This window comes from Pipra filicauda, unplaced genomic scaffold, assembly GCF_003945595.2.
Source record: "Pipra filicauda isolate LSUMZ 115617 unplaced genomic scaffold, ASM394559v2 scaffold51_size4534324_pilon, whole genome shotgun sequence".
In the NCBI taxonomy this organism is placed as follows: Eukaryota; Metazoa; Chordata; class Aves; order Passeriformes; family Pipridae; genus Pipra; species Pipra filicauda.
Genome location: NW_024104665.1, coordinates 2,707,997 through 2,722,784, shown reverse-complemented (window position 1 = coordinate 2,722,784; position 14,788 = coordinate 2,707,997). Strand labels below are relative to the sequence as shown.

General features: G+C 37.3%; 1 protein-coding gene across 1 annotated transcript in view; it reads left to right on the top strand.

The window, feature by feature from the left end:
• THADA (THADA armadillo repeat containing) overlaps positions 1-14,788 on the top strand; it is a 160,666-nt gene that overhangs the window by 27,047 nt on the left and 118,831 nt on the right. The window contains exons 23-26 of the mRNA XM_039386956.1: positions 6,570-6,702; positions 9,549-9,662; positions 10,737-10,859; positions 11,524-11,615. Of these exons, the coding sequence (XP_039242890.1) occupies positions 6,570-6,702; positions 9,549-9,662; positions 10,737-10,859; positions 11,524-11,615 (462 nt within the window). The remainder of the gene's footprint in view (positions 1-6,569; positions 6,703-9,548; positions 9,663-10,736; positions 10,860-11,523; positions 11,616-14,788) is intronic.

Genomic DNA, 14,788 nt, shown 5'->3' with positions numbered 1-14,788 from the left:
ATGTATGCCAGACTTTGTTTCAGACAGGATGCTTTCCTGGAAGCTTCTATTACCTGTCACTGAGTTGTGTATTCTGACATTTGGAAGAATACCTGACTGTACATCACAAGGTTTTTAAAATCAAAATCTCTACCAACTTTCTGGGGTTTGGTGTTGCTTCTTTTTTCTTTTTTTTTTAAATGTGGTTTTTTGAAACACCGGTCAAATTTGCAGTTTGAAGTACATGTATTTTTGCACCAATGCCAGGTTAAGTAACGAATGTTCCCTTTTTGCCCCAAGTCAGCCAGTTTGAGGTGCAGATCTGTTTCTTCTTTATTTCTTACTGGAAACGTTTTTGGTGTTTTCAGTAGAGACTGACTGTCTGACCAGCTTCACTGTGTGTCGCCTCAGACAGTTTTACCAACAGAACTGAGGGGTCGGTCTCTGGCACAGGATGTTGGTGAGACAGCTGTGTATATGTACCAGCACTGCTGCAGAAACTGGTGAGATGTTAAACTGTAAAGCCATGGTTCAGTTGGTAGTGTATCTGTAGAAGGTACATGATTTTCTTTTGTGTGCTAGCAGTCTGAGGGATTTTAAGTTGGCCTGAGTAGTTTGCTGAGAGCTCACACATCCTTACTTTACATTTGGTTATCTACTTAAAAAGGAAAAAAAAGAAACTGATGTGTGATACTGTTACTGCCTATCTTTTTGCCTGTCTGTATACATTACATTTATTTGTGTAAATGTTGCGTTCTTTTTCTGTGCTATGGAAACTTGGTTCAGGAAATTTTAAGGTGATGCAAGTTTCAAAGGATTTATTCCGCCAATCAGATTGAAGAGAATCCGACCATCAGAATAATACTGTTGAAAAAAAAAACCAAAACAGCAAACAGACCTTTTACAACCACAAGGGTTTTTTTAAGATGAGAAAGGAGGTGATCCAAACAGGTACAGCCCCACTAGTCTGATCTCAGTCAATATGCGGGGACTATCTAATGATCCTTAAGGTCTTTTCCAACAGAAACCATTCTATGAACTTCGTAGCAAATAAACTAAAAAACAGGAAATACTGGAAAACTTATGAAATAGTTTATAGCAGACTAGCTGTTTTTCTCCGATTTTCAGTTTGTTTTAAAAGCTGAGGCAAATAGAGTAGAGCAAATCTACCTAGCATTCTGAAAAGTTCCTGGTGTGTTCATTCTTTCTCCTTTTTTCTGCCATTGTATTCAATTGAGCAGACTTATATTGGGTTGTAAAATGAAGAGCCAAGCTCAAGAGAGCTCTGCTTCTCTGAAGGTTATTAAAACCTTAAGCAGTGTGTATGTATCATCAAAAACAAAACCCAAGTGATTTTCCTGTTCTGAATTAGCAGTTGTCCATAACAATTTTTTTTACTTTTTAGCATGTTTAAAGTTAAGGTATTTCAGGTAGAGCAAGTATTCCTTTAGGAAAAGACAGTTACAAGAACCAGAGAGCAGCTCTGTGGAAGTACATTTGTTTCAGTGAAAGAAAATAATTTCCATGAACTACAGATCTCATGGCATATATTTGTATTTAAAATGAAGGAGAAAGGAGACTGATACCAGAACAGCACATGACTCTTTGGTTTGGTACTGCAGGGATACGAGGAGTATCTTGAGACTCTTCTCCAAAATGGGTTCATTAAGACTTAGTGAATGCAGCTGCTTTACAGGTCTGTTGAGTGTCACAGAGTCTTTCCACGTACCCTGCTACAGCTGAGGGGCTCCTCTGCAAGTGACTCTCAACTGGTCTACTTCTCTCCACAGCTGCAAGGCTCATGGACAATCTTGAAGCATGTATATCACTTTCTGTATTAATTTACTGCTGTGTCCACAACACCAGCAGAGAAAGCCTTTGTCTGGGGCACCTTACAATAATGTATGGCTTAAACATGATACCTTGTTGGACAGAATTGAGCTCAAGATCTAGAGAAACATCCTTGACATTTGAATTCATTCTTTCTCTAAGACACGGATCCCTTTCCCAAGCATTTACGAATTACTCTAGTTGAACATGGTCCTTCACTTTTACAAACATTTTCTTAAGAGTTTATGCTGCAATGTTTACTATCTAGCTCACTTATGGCTATACAACCCTTAAATACCAGTCTTGTAAGAACAAAGAGTAGACTTCTTTCTAGACAGAACAATGGTATTCAGACCTGTTTGAGGTAGTGGTGAAAGAGAAGTATTTCCTCTGCGGAGACTTCCTACAAACCTGATGAAATTCAATCTCTGTCTTGAAATTTGGATGGAAATTGCTGAATCTGCTTAAGTATGCAAGTTACCATTCTTCTGTTTCCCTGTTCATATTCCTTCTGGGAGTGTAATGCTCCATTTGTCATGCCTGCTTCATGTTGCCTGCAGCTGCACCTTTAGAAGACCATACAGTTACATAACAAGGAACATTCATATCAATGAAATAAGCAATGTGTTTTTTAAAAAAAATATTTTCCTATCAAAGGCCTGAAGAAATTACAAATATTCATTTGATCAGATAGCATGGTGGTTAGGGAAAGTACGTGGAAGTCTCTGGGTGTTTGTTCTCAACTTGCATCTTCTGTAATCCTTATAAATACTCAAACAATTTTTATATCCCAAGTGTTGTTTTGCCTGTTTAGCTTTTGTTTTATTTAGTGATCTCTTTTTTGAGAGATTGGGTAGAACAGAAAGATTTCTAGAAATCTCAAATGGTGTTGCATAGCTAAAGCTATAGAGTGTTGCTTCACTAAAGTCGCAGAATGCAAGGGTAAGGTTTGGGAAGAATTATGTCATACAGCACAATGTATTTACTTAGAAGTAATGTGTTTTGAACATTTTTACATACCTGAATTGGAACTTAAACTGGGTGAACACTATTTTAGGTGGTACAGCGAGTTAGGACCATACTTGATAGTTTTCTGGAAAACAGTAATGATAAAGAAGAATCCTGCTTTGATTTTACAATTGTTTAATCTATCAGTATTGATGGAAATTATTCATCTGTACCTAGTCAGTGCCTGGTCTTCTGTAATATTTCTGTTGGGGAACTGGGAGTAGACCCTCCTAATCCTTTCCACTAAACTATGCTTCTGTCTCATTTTGTTGCTCTGAAGTGACTGTAACTCTTTGCTTTCCCGGGCTCCTATGATCTGCTAGGAAGACGTGTTAAATTGAAATGTCACTAATGGACTTTGTAGTGAAATTTACTAAAAGTGTAAATAACTTTTCAGCAAAAGTTATCAGTAATCACTGATGTGAAGGGAAGAGTCTCAAAGCGAGAGAAAGAAACCCTGGGGGGGGGACTACTGTTCTTATGTATTGTGATGCTTCTAGAGTTAGGAAATACATGAGAGAAGGAAGCGTAAGATACAATGTTAAGGCACTGCTCAGTTCAAATACATAATAATTTTTGACACTGTTCGTATTTTCCCTCCCATTTCCTTTCCTGCTTGGTGCGAAAGAGAGATAGGGGTAACAACACTGTCTTTCTGAAATTTTGATGCCACCCAAGATTCTCTCTGCTCTGCTTTACTGATAGAGAAACCTCAAACCAGCACCCTTCTCAATGCACTTGTGTAATTTGAAAAATTTTTTCAAATTTTTTTGCTTCATGTAGAGCAGATGCTATGAAAAGGAGGATGCAAGTGGAACGACTTTGCAGTTTCACAGAAGTTGTTCTTAAAAGTAGACTTATAACTTGAATAGTAATGTGTTTATGAGGCTAAATTCTTGTCTCTTTATTTGCCTGAGAAATGCCAGGGGAAGTATCTGAGTCTAGCTTTATGAAAAACAGGAATCACATGACTTACATACAAAAGAATAATTCCACAGGTCTATTGAGAGAGGAAAAATGGTGAAAGAAGACCCCTTTTTCCCCAGATTGGAACTAACTGCAGCAATTGGAAACTCTGACTTCTGGATACACCCTTGTAGAAAATGCTTCTGGTCATGTGAAATTTATGCTAGAAAGCACTGACATCCAGGAAGGCCAAATCCAAGATCGACCCTTTGTTAGCGCACCATTTATTTTGGATAGGAGAAAATACAGGTTTAAAGCTTAGGAAAAGGGGGTTAGCTTTAGTTTTGGATTTCCAGGCTTTTTCTACTCATTGGTACTGACCACAGAAAGGGTTTGAGGCATGTATGAAATTCTTATAACCGGCAGACAGACAGAAAATTGTAGATTTTACTTAATGTACTGCGTCTTAAGTAATTTGTGTATCAAGTAACTGTGTTATATTTTCATTATCAGCAGTATTTGTTTGATCTAGTAGAAATAATTACTGTTTCATTCTGGAAAATGACATTTGAGCTTGAGACTTCGTTATTCTTAAAATTTAGGGCCACCTGCTTCTTAGGACAATATTCTTCTTGCCAGACCATAAGGAGATGGAGCTGCCAAATTTAAGGGAGTAGTCATCTCCATTTCAAAGTCAATAGTCTCTAATGTTTCTAACTCTAAAGCAATAACTCTTTCACCTTCTAATAAATAAAAGTGCATTGGTGGGTGACTGAACAAGGTAGAATTACTTGTGGCAAGATCAAAGCAATACAGCTTTAAGGGAATCTGAAGTTTATTGGAGTTCAGTATGTTTCTCCTCTTTCTGCGAGTACTGAAAGGGGAAAAACCCCTCAGTTTACTTAATAAAAAAAATATACAGTGTGCTATGTAGCAACTTTTAAGTATTTCTTTAATGCTTTACTTTGTGTTCCTCTGCACCTCAGCAGATGTGAGTATTTCTTGTGGGGTGTTTGTGTTAATACTAAGAAAATGTACTGAGGAGAGGTGAACACTGTTCTTTGTATGCCTAAACTAAGACATTTAAATTCTGCTTAGCTGGGGATGTAGAACGAGGTGCAGACACGATCAGAAGGAGTAGCTTTTGCAGAAAGTGTTGACATGGATGAAGAGAACTTCAAAGTAGTATCTAACTGCAGAGACCCATGGAGAAGATGCAGGAGAAGTTTTGCATGGTCTCAACCCTAGAATTGTGTCCTCTTGTGTACCCAAAAACGAGCAAAGGAACACATCCTGAAAGTAAGGGGGGGGAAGCCAATTACCAGCAACAGAAAAAGTCAAAGAAAAGAGAACTCACTGTGAATCTCCAGGTTAATTTGATTGCTTTTGTCATACACTTGGGACAAGAAGTGCCTTTCTCTTATGCTGTGGTGTGAGGTGACATACCTCTTGTGAACCCATGTTTCTCTAGAGTTCTGGACTGCTGGTTTGCATTCTGGCTGTGGTTTTGAAGAGATACTGCCCTTCAAAAATGGGGAAGAGGCCTGGCAGCAGTGCAGGAAGCCTGTGGTAGAAATCTTACAGGAATTACTGAAGAGTAAGAAGTCTCCTGCTGACCTCTCTGGCACTTCCTATGACCTCAGTTTTCTGCATTACTAATTTTCTGTTTATTTTGTAAAAGAAGGAAAGGAGGGTTTTGCTACAGATTAAAGTGTCATTTATTGTTTGCTGTCAGGTTTTTAGCCTACATAAATTCTTGCTTTAATAGGAGGACGATGAAGAAGGAGAGAATAGATGCAGACCTTCCATTAGATTTTGGTTTTCACGTCAGTACCTGCTGCCTTTTACCTTTCCTTTTAAATTCTATATTTCAGTCACCTAGGTAGAAAATTTGATTGTAGTCTTACTGTAAGGTCTTGCTTCTTAATCACGAATTTAATGATAGTTTATATTTTTAGGTAGGGCAAGTCCTTAATGGTTGAGATAATTGCAGTTGTATTGCCCATAGTGATTAATTCTTTCTTCTACTCTGAGTCAGTGTCAAACCAGTGTGACAAGTTTTAATAACAACTTCCCGTTAATAGAAATTTTTGTAACAATGAATGATCCTTCTGGAACACTGACATAAGATTAATGAGGTGGTCTTGCACACTGAATATGAACTAGACTTGAGTTTTTCTTGTCCTTGGAAGTCCTTTGCTTCCAGGTAGTGCTGAGTTTTACAACTGCAGAGGAGGAGTATTTGATGATAGGAGAGCAATTTAGGTGTTTTATCAGAAGTTTTACTGACTTAGTATTTTAAAAAGAGCAGTATGTTTTGTTTTTCATTCCTTCTCTCGCTCTGAGGTTCGCAGGGTTGTTTACATAATGCGTACTTACTTTGAGGGGCTTCAGTTTTGGTTTGTACAGTTACAAACATAATTGTTAGTTAATGTAAGGGTCACGCATCACCTACTGTGTGACAACAAAGATAGGAATTTGTGAAGTGCCGCTTCCTACACAGTGACTGATGTGCATATGCCTTTGTTTTTTTCCTCCAGAACAGGGTAATAGTTCTTGGCAGAGTATTGTTGCAGTGTGGAAGCACAGAATCTTGTTTTCTGTTCAGTGAAATATACTTTCCTCGTGGCACTTAATAAGTGGAGTTAATATGATTTGTACCAACATTGGAAAAATGTACAATTCCTTTTTTTAATTTATTTTGTTTCATAATAAAAATCTGCATGTGTGCTTGGAGATGTTAACATCTAGTAAGAAATATTTTTTTAGGTCACTAATTGCTTTCTTTGACTCTGTCCTAGTTTTCTTTGTTTGTTTCATGTTTCTTATGTATTTGTTTGATATAGGTGTAACAGTGAGAGTCTGCACAAGATGCCAGAGCAGTGGCTAAGCTGTGTGTTGGAAGAAATCAAATCTTGTGATCCTTCATCTACACTATGTGCAACCAGACGTAGTGCAGGAATTCCATTCTACATACAGGTACCAAATAATGTTATTACCTCTGACTTAAATGTATTCACCAGAAAGGCCATAAAAAAAATAAAATTATGTATTTATTTTTCTCACTTCAACTCCTTTTGATCAAACAACTGGGATTTTTTATACAGACCTTTATACAGATTGCCTTTGTGCAATTAAGAAACTGCTTGTAATTAAACCATATTTGGCACCTCAGTTCTGTTGATTCTTTAAATTTTTGGCTTGAGGTAGGTTTGAATGGCATTTCTAAAGACTGAGATTAGGCTCTGTGTTGCCACTGTAATAATCCTGGCAAATTCATAAATTAATTCACAGTTCAAGTAAGGCTTTGTTAACCATGTAACTTTGGGCTTCTTCAGTGCAAAGTTGGAGGGTGGTAAAATATGAACAGACCCTCACAGAATTGTAAAATTGTGGCTTGCAAAGAACTCAGGAAGTCCACTCAGTAGTCATAAAGCACAAGTAATAGTGTTACAATAACTGGTATTGACTGACAGTCTGGAGTGCAATGAGTGAGCAGGTTACTGAAGACTTCTGTCCGTGAATGTGGGATCACGCTCTCACATTCTTCCCGCTCCCTGTGTTAACTATCAGCTCCATAAATCCCAGCTTCTTTGTCTTCTGCCAAGTTCAGAACTGATGGCTGATCAGTTGGCTGGCAGTGTTTTGTCTCTGCCTGAAGTGTTGCCTCTTACTGAGCACCCCACATTACTATGCAGCAGCTCATCTGCATCCCTGTGGAATCAGTCACTGCAGAGTTGGTCTTGCAGATTACACTTAACTGTTTTCATTCCTTAAAGCAGCCATGTTTGCTTTCCCCTAAATTAACCTCCGTGATTTTGGTCTTCAACCAGTTTTCTGAGACAGGAGTCGAAGATTATCTGCACATTTGTAACTTTCTCCACTCTCTCAAGTATAGTCTCAAGCACGTTCCAAGAATCTCAGGGACTGCTGGGAGCAAGCTCTCCCTGCCAGAATAATTCATCTTGCTTGTTTTCCACTCTGAATTTGCTCTGAGAAAATTGAGGCAGCAGGCTTCTGTCTGACCTTGCTTATGTCAGTCACAGCCTGCTCCTGGCTTTGGTAGATGTGTATGTGCTAGACAGCAGGGATCAAAAATAGGGAATTGGTTTTGGAGACACTTTTCCTTCTCAATTTCAGCAGTTAAATACCTTTCTTGTTTATATCCATAAGTTGTCTGCAGAATGAAATTGGTGATTTCAAGTTTACTGGTTTCCCCATTCACATCACACAGTTTGAATCCAGTGGGTATTATCTAGTGTTAATCTTGAGAATATGAAGAAACAACCATGTTTCAATCAGTTATTCATGTAAAAAGTTGCACTAATGTAAGTACTAGGGGGGCCCAATGGTATCCCATTGCAGAAAATGTGTGTAGTCTGCAGTTGGCCTACATTACTGGTCTATATTTTGGATAAACAGGTCAGATGCTTCTTTTTTGACAGCTTTGGAAGCATCCAAAATTAGTCTTAAGTCAATTAATGAGAAGTTTCGAAATGAACATTTGGATTATTCTGAATTAATCTGTTTTCAAATTATAATTTTATAGTAAAGAGAGGCGATAGTGTTCTTTGGCAGTAGTTTTGAATGTGCCTATAGCACTCAGTAAAATGAATTAAACTTTAAATAGCACGTTGCATTGAGATAATAAAACACAAGTTTTATTGTAATGTGTAAGTTGTAATGTGTATCCTAACAGTAGTAAAAGAAAATTATTTTATTAATGCATAAAATTGAGACACATCATGGTCTCTTTGCTGTCTACTTCCTGTTATGTGTGTTCTTGTTTTACTAAAACACATCTATTTTAATGATAATATGTATTTTTTAAGGTTATAAACATTTCATAGCATCTTTAAAATAGAAATGTTATTACTTAATAGTACAAAGGTGCAACCCCAATTAGTAGGTGAGGAAATGGTGAGAAAATACGAATTACAGCTTTAACATTTTTAGAGTATGAAATTTTAGTCTTCAGTTCACTCTCCTCTCTTTTATATTTCATGTACACCTTCCCCTCCCCCCCTTTTTCTTCTATCATTAAAGGTACTGATAAACTGACAGTGACTACTCCTGAGTTTCTGCCTCACCTCTGTGCTTCATTTGGCTTGCAGCTGATCCATTTGGTTCTTACTGATACTGAGCAGACTCTGGGAAAAAGCACAAATGGATAATAATTTTTTATTAGAAATAAGTGATTTATGATTATCCCTTTGTACTGACTTGGATAAATTCAACAAGCGGTACTAGGCAAGGAGAGAAAGACTGTTTTACCTCCAGTCCTGAACTTCAGATTACTAAATTAGAGTATTTTCATCTCAGCTGGATGTCCTATGCACTGAACTACTAGTTGGAGATGGATGCACCTCTTATCTGTTTTTTAAAATGTGCTGCTTTTTTTTATCCTGTTTGCAAACCAGAATTTATTCTTTGGCCAGCCCTTATCAGATGTATGTTATTAAACTAAAAAAAAGTCCATACTAGGAAATATAAGTATGTATAATATGGCAGATACTTATGCTGTCATAAGTATGATAATGTTTTTGCTCTGTGATAAATTTCTCTCTCGTATACAAGCGAGTTTCTTAGGCACGTGAATAGTGCATGAGCAATGTTTTCCTACTGTAAAGTTGGATGCTGGAAGGCTTTGAACAAAGCAAAGAGTTGAAACTGAAACTTACTTTTTGCAAATTTTTATTTAGTCCTTGTGTATGGTCAAAATCTAGGCTGTAATATGGTAGATGTAGGAATGTGGAGAAGATTTGGTAGTAAAAATGGATAGAAACATCTGATTTTATTTTTTTTTCTTTTTTTACTTTATGTAGGCTTTGTTAGCATCAGAACCCAAGAAGAGCAGAACAGATTTGCTGAAAATGACAATGGCAGAATTGATATCTTTGGCTACACCTTTGAATGAATCATTAAGTGTAATTCCACAGGTAAAATTCAGCCTCTCATCAAAAGGGAAATGACAAAAATGTGTTTGTGCTATTTCAAACAGTTAAGGAAAACCTGTGTTTTTAATAGGACATTCTGATTTTAGTATCTGTAGCCAATTTTAAAATGTGTTTGCCTGTGCAGAGGTCATGAAATTGCTGGCATTTGCAATCTGTATAAGATACTAAAAAATGGATTGGGCATAATTTCATAGGGTTTTTTCTACACAAATGTAGTTATATATGATCAGTTTACTGCCTGTACTATTTCTAAACAAATAGATAAGTAACTTCCTTTTTACAAGAGAATTAACAAGCAAGCTTTTGTTTACATTTAGAGTAAATAAGTGAGTTATTTGTGCATAAATCATATTGTATGGAGTAAAACACTACATGAAAAGTGATTTTATGCCTGCTTAGTAACTTCAAAACCTTAAATACATACATTTCGAATACTAAAATATCTTTTAAAGGCAAGACCTTTATCTTCAAAATGTTGCTATGAAATACTGTTTGTAAGTACAAGTCATAATTTGTTGACAATACATAGAAATATGTCCTAATGGCTCTGCCAGATCTTCTGCTGGTATAAATTTATGTAGCCTTGTCAAAGCCTGTGAAGCTACACGGATTGCCACCTTCCCTTACTGAGAGAAGAGAAATATCAGACAATGCTCCATATGGTGTAGCGAGCCTGGCTGTCAGTTCTTCCTCCTGTGAGTTGTAGTTTATTTTTTCTCACAGTATCTACAGCGTGTCAAGAATGTTGGAAAAGATGATTCTAAACTTTGAATGTTATTTTTACAGCCATGATAAGCTAAGGAAAGAAGAATGTTGGCCTTCGCTTCCAGTGCCTTGGACTATAGTTGTTAGGGGAATATATTTTTAAGCTGTAAATGCTGCACAATTTTAATGTATTTTTTAGTAGCAGTATTTCTTGTATTTAATATGGAAACAAAGTGCTGTAAATGTGTATTTAGATTATTTTTGCTGTGCATGTTCAATGCTGTAGATACATATATTAAATTTAAGATATCTTCCAATGAATCTATATTTTTCTTATATCTCCCACCACAGGTTCATGCTTTAAATATCCTCCGGGCACTGTATAGGGATACACGTTTAGGTGAAAACATCATGCCTTATGTTGCAGATGGAATAAAGGCATCAATTCTAGGGTTTATGTCACCTGTCTGGGCAGTAAGTTAATTCTTAATTTTGCTTCTCTAATTTAACAGGATATAGAGTGGTACTGTTCAGTGAAGCTTTAATCATGTTTATAAATGGCAGTATCACAATTTCTGGAATGTTACATGATGTAATATATTAAGGTGCAGTGAAAAATAATGTGGAGCTGCAAAAAAGTCATAGTTTTGGTCATGTTTTTTGGTTTCGTTTAATTTTTCTTAATGTGAAGTGCTGATATTCATAAAAAAGTAGGGACAAAGATTACCTTGTAGGTAAAAATATATCTAGCTTTTAAATTTGGAATCAGTGCACTGAGCCCGTAAGGAGTGCACTTACATTCCTTCTCACTGTTACTTTGCTCTTCAGTAAAGGATTCCGTATGGCATATTCAGGTAGAACGTTTCATGATCTGCTATGCATAAGAGTGAGTGCTTTGAACCACTAGAAATCTGGATGTATCCTTTATATTAAATATGGACATCTCCAAAGAACCTGGACTTTCTTTTAGTATCATTTTGATTGGAAAGGTGTACTGAATTAATTGTTTCCATGTGCTGACCTCTGAGGAGTAGGCACGTTTTCACTCAGCTGTTGTTTTTGACTGTATTTAAAAAAAAAAAGTACATTTTAAAGGGATTTTTAAAGCGTAGTTCATATTCTTTCCTTTTCCCTTTAGGTAAGAAATTCATCTACACTTCTTTTTAGTGCTCTGATTACAAGAATTTTTGGGGTTAAAAGAGAGAAAGATGAAAATTCAAAAAAAAACAGGTAAGCTTCACTTTGTATGAATTGTAAGTTTGCAAAACATGACCTTAGCCAACAACAATTTGTGAATGTTGCTTGCATTATGGATATACTTGATGTTACAAAAACATCTAGCTCTGCTTAAACCGTGCTGCCAAGAAATAAGTGGTAGGGCCAGAAATGTCTCCCGTTAAACCCAAAGTTAATTTGTACTCGTGTGCAATTTCACAGAAGGGGAATGGTGTTGAGAGATTTTGCCACCAGTGGCTCTTCCAAATGCCTGATGGCTCTTTTGGCCACAAACTAACCCCCATAGCTCTTGACAGCAAGGAGAGGGTGAGAAAGAGAAGAGGAACAGTGGTTACATTTGTGTTGGCTTCCCTCTAGAGCGGGCCTGGAGGCAATTTCACCCCTACTAATTTGAGATTTTTCCCTTTAGTCTTCTTACTCTAGAACACTTTCATGTCTCTTTCCTCCAAGCTCCAAAAATTACAGCTTGCAAAGCCATTTCTCTTCCAAGGGATTCTACCCTTGGATTCTGTAGTCTGGCTTCAAATCCCCTACTATTTCCCTTTCTTAAGTAAACCCAATTCTCCTCTGACTCCTAAAACTCCCTAGTCCTGAGCATTCCTGTTTCTTCGCTCCCTCCAGTTAGTGCACAAGTACCCCCATGTTTTCTTTGGCCTTCAGCTGCTTCCTTTAGCTTTTGCAGCAATTGAAGCATGTCCATGCCCTGTGCTCTATAACTGAGGTTTCTGCTCTAGTGGGGATGTGAAAAAAACCCTGGACGCAGAATAAACTCATTAAAAAATACTCCTGGGTAAGCCTGTGGGGCCATGGAGTGGTCACGGTATGGATATTATGGTAACCATTTCAGAAATTCCTAATGGATTTTCACATCACAGGCAAGGTATGCAATTTCTGAAAGAAGGCAATTGTTATGATTTACCTTGAAAAATTCCAACCCTTTTTGCTCATTATATAGTGGTTTCTTACTGTTGATCTATGTAGCTAATACAATTTTCGTGCATATTATGAAAAACTAAATGTCCTGGGATGATACCAGTCTTTCATCTTTTAGATGTTAGATAGGTTCCATTTTAGCTGTTTGAAACAATTGATTTCAGGTATCACTTGAAAAAATTAGTTAATATACATGTATGAACATGAGGAAGAAATATGGATGGGAGACTGGAGGGAGAATTCCCTTAGAAAATGACTTCCCCCAGAACGATTTGAAATGTTAGCTCCCCTACTGCATGAAATTATTCCTGCTTAGTCATAAACTCAAATCACTTCTTGCCCAAACCTGGGACTTACTCCTATAACCCCTGAAACCCAAGGAGAGCAATAAAAAGCGTTTTTTATTTCTTGCCTTCTCACATCGGTTTTGTAACAGCAGTTAAAAGTTGGTTGTGGGTGGTTTTTTTTAATTTTATTTTATTTTTTATTTTTATGTTGAGCACTTACTGAAGGAGGTACAACACACCTCGGCTTTTTTAAGCTTGTATCCCAGGGAAAAACTTCGCATTAACTTCTGCAGTGGGCAGGCAACTGACTTCTCAAATGCATGGAGTGTGATGACATATGGAATCTGAGATTTCTGTTTGGGAAGCTGCAGAAAGTAATGCATTTGAGCATCTGTTGGGGATGGGAGATACCAGAATGAAGGAAAGGAATCTTCTACATAGCTCAATTAAATTTATTGAAAAAACATTGCATGTAGTCACTTTTGCTGTTTCCTACATGTAGTTGTCAATACAGTGAAACAGGGAATGGGCAGACACTTCTAAAGACAGGTCACTGAGATACAGGAGGTATGAAAACGGAGACAGAGATTTGATTTCTAACTCCTGGCTCTACAGGAGAACCCTGCCGATGGGTGTAAGGTGGGTTTTGTTTGGGAGGAGATAGGTCTGTGTTTCCGTAGTTTGGCACCACGAGGTGTCACTGTTGCTGCACAGCTCCCTGCAGCCACATCCTTGGGGTGCAGCTGTGCTTGGGCACTTCGGGAGCTCTAGGCTTGTTTTGTTGAGTGTTTTGCCAGAACAGAATTCATATATTACAACAAAGTAATTTCCCCCCCCATTTCTAAATATGGCAATTTACTTCAAAAGCACTGGCATTTTTTAGCAACTTGAATCTATAGGAACTTGTGTGAAAATCATCTGGGTTTGAGCTGCTTGTTCTGTTGCCTTCAAGGATGTTCTGTTTGCATTAAGGGGGCAGTCTGTCCGGAGACCAACTCTCTAATGCTGCCATTAGGACACTGTATAGGTTTCTAGTTTTTCTAATTTTAGATTAAGGGGTTAAATCTGTCTCTTTTGGGTCATCAGGGCTTATTGCTGGGGTATTCTGAGCATCTTTCTAAAAAAGGATGGACTTTCTGACTGTTTTCTCAAGAAGAGTTCCAATGAAACTGATAAAATTGGGGTAATGGAGAGTTTGTGTAGACTTTAAGAAGAAATGTTTGCTGAAGCATAAAGTATCAGTCCATCTTTTTAACTTTAGTATGGACAAAAAATGATAAATTGGAAATTTAATATGTGAAAAATAACAACTTTGTGCAGCTCTTGCAAGTCAAAGAGAGAGAAGTTGTGTGAAGACTGTTTACAGTGATCCATGCAACTATCGAGGTTGAGCTTTATCTCTTTAGTAAAAAGAAAGTTAGAAACAGAAATCTTCTCTGGGTTTTCTCTTTCTGAGAAAGAGCGTATCAAAACTTCTAATGCTGCTGCAGGTGTGTGTGTTAGTATGTATATACATGTGTGTGTGCATTTGGCTAAATGATACTCTGAATTTCAGAGACTTTACATTTGAAAAATGGTCTAATTAACACTTACCAGTAGAGGGTTTAGTTTAGGTTTTGTATACTTAATTTGGGAATATAATTTTCTTAAATGCTATGATAATTTCAAATCTAGTCTTCTTGGAATCTAGTGTTCTTGGAATGAGATTTATAGCCACATAATACAAAGTAGTGAGGAGGGGTTGGAAAGAAGTCTCTGCAGTGTGGCCATTGGTACCTGTTTACATACAAGGACTCCCTGAAACAACATCTCAACCTCAACCATATTGATCACCATAACTGGTCTACTCTGGCCTCCAGTCGGGAGGTCTGGAGACACACCATCTATAACGCTGCTGCTTCCTTTGAGAACGCATGCAGGGTCACTCTCGAGGAGAAAAGGCAACGC